A 7,633-nucleotide genomic window follows, 5' to 3' on the forward strand; every position below is an offset into this window, starting at 1 on the left:
AGTCATACCAGATAGAATGGGGTGTGATATTAAGTAAATGTGACACATTGTCCATGTTAGTATTTGCAGGGATGCAGCACTACAATACTGAAGCAGTACATTTAATCTGTACCAATGAAATTTAAAGATTTCAGAAATATTGAAAGCAACATGAAGCTTTCTAAACCATAAGCACGTGTTCACCTGCACCCAGATTCCATGAATGCAGAAGCAGACATCACTTCAGGAAAGAGGCTGAATGAATGAAGTTTTTGTTACAGACCCATGTTAAAAAAGCCAGAATGTATACTCAACATGTGGATTCTGCCAGCTATGGAGAACCAGTTCAGACCCTTGTTTCTGAACTACATCACAAATAAGTCATATCACTCCAACCAGAAGAAAAGAATATTCCTCTGTATCCCAGACAACTTTGTTTTTCAGAGGTATTCAGCACCCAAAACAATGCCTCAAGTTAATGGGAACTATTCTTTAGGTTAATAAAAATTCTTTTTTCCAGCATTCATGTATTTTGGAAACACGGACTGACAAACTAAACTGAGCACTTTTTGGTGTAGCCTTGCTTTAAAAAAAAACAAAACAAAACAAAAAAAACCCCAAACCAGGACCTCCCCTCATGCACTCCTCCCCCCCCAAGGAATGCACACAATGTTCCTCTTCATTCATGTACCTCTCTGAATCACACCACGCACGGCATTTTCCTTATTGCACAGTTCCAAGCTTGCTCTTCCAGAGGGCACTCTGCAATTCAAACAGAGGAACAGAAACTTTTGCCACTTTCTGGAAGCTGAACTCCAAAGGACTATTTCTGCTGCCTGCAATTGACAGCAGCCTCTGCCCGAGTACAAATCCATCAGCAATTACTTCACTCGTTAATGAGTGATCTCTCATTTTAACTGTCATCAAGGACAATTAATTGCTTCTCCAACCTGAGCAACATAGCTACTATATCTGCCCAGCAGGTCCAACATTCCCCACTCAGTTCTCTTCCCAACCAGGAGAACAATGGACAGAGCAGAGATACAGAGAAAGTCATACAAGCAATAGTATTTACTTTTAACGTACAGAGTTCTTTTTTTTCCGGTGGCGCAAATGGAACGCTTCCTTACCAGAAACTTTAAAATGACACAAAGAAGCACTGACAGAGCCTCTCCCCATCCTGGCAGCTTTCTTCTCGCTCACCTCCTGCCAGAGGACCAGCAGAGGCCGCTCCAGACCGTCTGTTGCTCCTGCAGAGCTGCAGATCCCTGCCCTGCCCTCCCATCTCCACATAAAAAAAGAGTTCCAGCGTTTTTCTTCCACTTCTTAATTTCACATCCCTTGTTCCACCTGTACAAATTTCCCCAATGAAGTCTAGTCCCTTCAAAGGCAGCTCCTGACTGAATTCTAGTAACCAGCCATGACCTACAGATTGCTGTATATGGTGCCTCTCAAATTTTATCCAAACCAGATCTTCACCCACTGCTGTGGAAACAGTACAGGTTTCCCTCCCTAAAAGTTTCTCCATGATATTTCACAGCATACAGAATCTTTCCATTTTGCCAGAGGCAATCCTGAGATTTACTGGTGATGGTATAAACATCTTCACTTTTGGTTGGAGATGTGGTGCCAGTTACATAATTTTTATTCCACTTCAGGAACTGGTTATACACAGCAATGACAGCACTTCATAGGCCAGCTCATCACAGGTGGCTTTCATACCACTTTTTATTCTTACCTGTGCACTAATTGAGAGCTTTATTCTAATCACAGGCTCAAAACCCACAAAGAACATCATCTATATGGAAGATCTCATTATGAAGGACATCACTACTCCTTACCCACAGTAGTTAAGTGCTCTGTATTTCTCACCTCTATAGCAATAACCATGATTGCTGGTAAGCAAGAAAAATAAAAAATAAAAATTTGTATTTACAGCAGGCCATGAAACACAAACAGTAAGGGGTGCTTCAGCACACCTAAACAGCCACTGAAAAGAACCAGTCTTTCACATTCTACTAAGAGTGGGGAAGACAGGAATTTCTGCAGGAAGAGGACACTTGTTGATTAAATTTATTAATGAGATTATAAAACTATCTTCTCCAGTAACCAAAAGGACTGAACCCAATGATCCAGATGGTCTCTTCCCCTTTGGGCTTCTGTGATTAAGTGATCATTAATATCAAAGTATCATCTATAGCCCAAACAGAGTGAATCTGGGTCTTGTATGGTATTCTGTGACATGATGTATAAATGTATGTGTTTAGCACAGCAGAACCAAAGTTACAAAGGCACACTTCAATTTGGTGTTTACCAACTTCTCTGTTCTTTGCTCTTTTACTGTTTCCAAATACTCAAACACATACCATGCATACTTCCTACATACAGCAAAGGATAAATAAAAAAATTTAAAAGAACAGGTGCAGACCATTGTTATGAACAACAGCAATTGCATAAAAAGTTCTGTTTCTTGTACATCCACTGATGCCCAAAGAGGAGTCCAGGTTGGACTAAAAACTGACTTCCAAAATAAATATAAAAGGGTTAACTTCAGGTACAAGCTCATTAAGTGTCTTATACTGGGAGACGAGATCCTTTAACATAAATACTCATCTCGATCTTTAAAGCTACTAAAAGATAATTTAAAAAGCATTCCAGACTTCCATAGTTTTCCAGCTTCCCTAAATCTTTTGGATGACCAGAAAAAAGACAGTAAGCAAATGGAAACAAAAGCCTGAACTACAATACATACATACACCACTTTTCAATCAGTCACTATTTTCCCTGGACGTCACCTCTCCTAACCTAAAAAGAGAGTTTGCTAACCACACAACTAATCACTTCACAGCAGCAACCCAACTACTGGCAACAAACCAGACCAAGCATTGTCAAGTCCTCATTCAATTTCACATATGCTCAGCAACCACCTCCTTTCTCCAGTGAGCAGCATAAAGCAGTTGCCCAACAAACACAACATATTTTTAAAACATCATCAGAAAAGCAGAGTAGTGCAACCAGTCCTCAGCACTCCAAGATCCATAACACTTTTCAAAAAAGTAATATCCACTCCTATGATCACACCTAAATCAATATTCCTCTTAAGTTAGGGCAAAGGTTGGCCTATCAAGCATACTAAAGACTCCTTTTGGTTTGTGTTTAAAAAAAAAAAAAAAAAAAGGTCAAATGGCTCATTTTACACATTTTTCTCACTCAAAAAAAGAAGTCACATTGATGAAAGAAGTCTAACAGTCCATAGGCAATGGTAAACCAACTGCAGCCTTCCATAAACAGTATCTATAGTGAGCATGGCTATTATACCATTGCTGTCTGATTAAGAGTAACACATATGCTGAGGCTATGTAGGAAGATGTAAAACTGTAAAAAAAGTTATCCCATGTTCTTCTCAGGACAAGCTATTTTAGTTGCAAATAAGCCACAGCAAGATTTTACCAAATGAAGATCCAGAAAAATCAGTTCAGACATCATTTATTAAGCATTTTATTTAGTGATTTAAAGATAAAAGGCAGGACCACACTAATAGGGCTTGCCACTATATGGAAAATCTGAGGAATAATCAGGACAGAGAAAATCCTTCAGGAAGATGTGGATGTGCAGAAATGGGAAGAACTTGAATGTGGCTTCATACCTGGCTTCCTAATCTAAATTGCAATCCTAAAAGTTAAAGCAGCAACAGAGAAGAAAAAACTGGATGTATCAGTCAATTGGCAGCATTCAAATGTGGGTATCTTCCCCAAATAGGCAAAAAAGCTAAAACACAGAAAAGTGGGAAATTCTGAGAGCCAAGAAAGCACTTTCGCTGTGTGAGAGGTTCACAAGTGCTCATTCCAGCACACAATTCTGTACAGCAAAGATGACTTTGTATCTCAAGAGGTGCAGAGAACTACTACAGGACAGTCAAACAGATGGAGAGCTCTCTTTAAAAGACTAGGCAAAGGACTCAGCTTATTTAGCTGAGAAAAACAAGACCAAGAGGGGATGTGATTTCACAAAAACATCTCAAATAAATAACTGAAGGGAAAAGAATCCCCCTCTGACTACGGGACAGCTGCTTAACTATAGAACAACACTGAAACATGTTAAAAAAATACAAAAACCAACCAAACAAAACCAAAACAAACAAACAAAACCCCACAATCTCAAAACACTGTAAACCACTTTGCAGTGGAGTTCTGGAAATATTCAAAGTCACGGTCTGTAGAAAGCAGAGAAAAGCTGACCTGGCTTTGCTATTAAGCTTGACCAGCTTACACACCTTTGTTTTACTCCATTATGTTTCAAGGCTGACCAAAGTATTGAAGGAAGTAATAAGAGCATGGAAGTAAAAAAAAAATTAAAATATTAATCCTACATCTTGTTAAGTCAAAGACAGCTCACATCCTCACATCCAATGTTTTATCCAACACTGATTACTACTGTACCAGGAATCAGTTATGTAGCGGATTTAGCCTGTGTACATTTAGATGTTATTGTGTCCCACATGAAATTATTTAAAATATAAATAATAGTTAGTAGTACTTTAATCTCATTAAAGAAGTAGTACTTAAATAATCTTTTAGGAAAATAATAACAACAGATTGTATTAAAAGTGGAAATTATCATAAAAAAGAAGGGTTACTTGTAACATTCCTCCTGACACCCTTCCATGAATTAGTAGCCAAGGAGTGAGAACATGGTCATGAAATTTCTGTGGGTGACTCCACACTGAAAACTCTCTCCAGAACAAAGAGGACTGGGTAGTTACACAGAAGAGGTCATGGTTTTTTGTGAGCTGGTATGCCATAAATTGTAATGTAATCGTAAAAAATGTGAAATTGTGTTTAGGGACCAACAACCTTTTCTAGAAGCTGAGAACTCATCATGTGGAAGCAACATAGGAGGAATGAACAGAGCAGTGAGGTATGGAAATCCTCATCTAAGGGTGCTGATGGCTACATGAGCACAAATTCATGAAAGAAAAACTGAAAAATTTCACTTGGCTCAGGAAGCCTCTGAGCTGAAAAGAGAGAGGTCAGAGCAGTGCTGGGGGAAGTATAACTGCTGAAGAGGATACTCCATCAAATGAATCTTTGTTGTGACGCAGTACAGCGCAACAGATTTCTGTCAAAACATTACTATTAACCTTTGCAAAACTTTGGCTAAAGATCATCAAGTTTACCCAGTTGCTCTATAAAATATACACTGTATTGCATATTTAATTTGCTGCAGCAATTCCAGCTCAAGCTAAACTAGCTCAAGTTATGACAATGTACTACACACTACTGTAACTTAACACATCAAAATATTTGTAACTGCTTGACAAACAAGACACACAAATGGTCTTCCAAGTAGAGCAGCAAGGAACAGTAATCTAAGATGTAAAACTAAAATTTCAACAGTAAGCTTCTGAAAAGGGCAGAAAAATAAATAGATACATTCCTCCAAAGAAAAAAGACATTTGTGTAGATGTAGCTGTGTAAACGATCTGTTTACACTACATTTACAGTCTGGACAGTTATCATATTTCAGAGTTCCACTGGCCACAGTTAAAGGGAAGCAGTACTCAGCTGCTTTCCAATGCCTTGCTGCTACCTCCTGTTCACTAGCTGAGAGCTAAACTGCCCAGTCCAGCACTGTAATTCTCTGGATCAAACAGGAACTGACAGGCTTTTTCCTCCTTGGGAGGGAAAAAAGGACACTTTAGGATCACCCAGGTTGGTTTTTTCAACAAACATCCATTGCAGGTATTCATCATACCTCCAGTTAAATTCCTCCTTCACCTGGCCCAATATGGTTTTGAAGTTTGATCTTTACTAAAACCTTAAGTTTGTCACAGGTTCTAGGGCACACTCTGCAGGCACTTCACAAGTAGACATCTATGACACATTCATCAGCAGTTATAGGGGGCTGGACTGAGCTTACTGACCTGGGTTAACCATTCCAGTTCAGCACTGAAGCAATAAGCACTGAAGCCTGAGTGTTTTCCAGTCCTTTTCTGTCAGTTTCATTGAATCTTACACACATTGAGATATCCAAAGGAAAATGCAAAGACATTGTAAGTGATACACAACTCCACATCCAAGGTATACCAGAGTTTTAGTGATATGATTACACCTCTAGTTTTTTTACTTCAGCATTTACATTCATAAAAACCTTTTATTTGTAATTTTTGAAAGAAGCTTTCTCAATTATCCTATTTGCCTGTAGCATGCTTCCATCTCACAGAACAAAAGAACCTTAACAGGCAGAACGTATCAAGATTTAGAATGTCTCAAGATTTTAGCTGTTCTCTGAACAAGATATGCCACATGAAAGGTATGACAACCAACGACAACCAAGAAAGGCAAATTCATCCGTTCAGCTCCATCTCTGAGAAGAAACATTGAAAGCCTTTCCCTTGTAAAACTTTCCAACGCTGCATCCATAGCCACGAGCCATTTAAAATAAAAAAAAAAACAAAAACCACGCACCTCCAACCTGCGCTCTGCAATACAACATTCCACCTGCCGCAAACCGCGCTTTAAATAGCGGGGAGAGAGGAGGAGGAGACGGTGGGAAACAAGCAAACTTGACAAAAAAACAACACAAAAGACCCAACGAAAACTGAAGAGCCGCCTCCGAGGCAACCTGTTGCTAGACACCCAGAGCACGGCCGGCGGGAGGATCTCCGCATCCCTCCGGGCCCGCCAGCCAACTTTCCCCATCCGCTGCCGAAACCGCACACCTCGTTTTCACTTTCCCTCTCGTTGATCATTAATTAACAAGGCGGACGGACCCGCCGGGTTGGGGGTGGGGGAAGCGGCCCGGCTCCCCCCTCCTCCCGCCTCAGAGGTCCCCGCAGGCGGGCCGGGGCCGCACCACCAACACCCCCCGCCAGCGGCGGCCCCCGGTCGGGGAGTACTCACTCGATGAAGTAGCTTGCGCCCTCCTCCGTGAACCCCTCCTCCCATCCGCGGGGCAGGTCTGCAAGGGAGGGAGAGAGAGAGTGAGAAAGAGAAAGAAAGCGGGGAAGGAGGGGTGAGAACTTCGCCCGCGCCCCCGAGCCGCCTCACGGGCTGCGGAGGTGGGGGCGGGGGGTGAGGAGGGGGAGCGAAGCGGCCGCTAAGGGTGGGCAGGGCGCGAGCAGCCTCCCCGCAGCCCCCGGGCACCCACCTGAGCGGATCATGTGGCCGGAGTTGACGGGCTCCCCGGTGCGAGGATGCAGCCAAGTGGTTGTGCGGGTCAGGTCGCTGGGAGGGAGAAGCGGAAAACATGCACCTGTTAGTGACTGCGTGCGGCCGCCCGGGAGGGCGGGAGGCAGGCGGGCAGCGGCAGGAGAGGGGCCACCGTCCCCCCCCGCGCCCCTTCCCTCGGCGTCCCCGCCCGCCGGCGCCCCCTTACTCGATGAAGAAGACTCGCCCGTCCTTGCAAACGCCGTAGGACCAGTGCTCAGGTAGAGTGTCCCGCCCCACCGCCGCCGCCATGTTCGCCGTGCGCGCAGCCAGCCAGCCAGCCGGCCGGGGAGGGGGTGCGGGCGGGCGGCCGGCGCTCGGCGCCCAGCGACCGTCTCTGCTCCGCAGCGCCATCCGCGGCCACCGGAGGCGCGGCTCCCGGGCGCGGGCCAGGGGCGACACCTCCCGCCCGTCAGGAAGCGGCCGCCTGCCCCGGGGAAGCCCGG

The 7,633-nt window shown here is 43.6% G+C and overlaps 1 protein-coding gene across 2 annotated transcripts in view; it reads right to left on the minus strand.

Annotated features, from left to right (window-relative positions):
• The window catches only part of PLEKHA7 (pleckstrin homology domain containing A7), a 118,133-nt gene extending 110,592 nt beyond the window's left edge, over positions 1 to 7,541 (minus strand). For both annotated transcript variants that reach the window (XM_071761703.1, XM_071761702.1), the window contains exons 1-3: positions 7,357 to 7,541; positions 7,129 to 7,205; positions 6,882 to 6,939 (exon numbers count right to left, since the gene is read on the minus strand). In XM_071761703.1, the coding sequence (XP_071617804.1) occupies positions 6,882 to 6,939; positions 7,129 to 7,205; positions 7,357 to 7,541 (320 nt within the window). The remainder of the gene's footprint in view (positions 1 to 6,881; positions 6,940 to 7,128; positions 7,206 to 7,356) is intronic.
• Between the last annotated feature and the right edge of the window lie 92 nt (positions 7,542 to 7,633).

Source organism: Heliangelus exortis, chromosome 18 (assembly GCF_036169615.1).
Source record: "Heliangelus exortis chromosome 18, bHelExo1.hap1, whole genome shotgun sequence".
Taxonomy (NCBI): Eukaryota; Metazoa; Chordata; class Aves; order Apodiformes; family Trochilidae; genus Heliangelus; species Heliangelus exortis.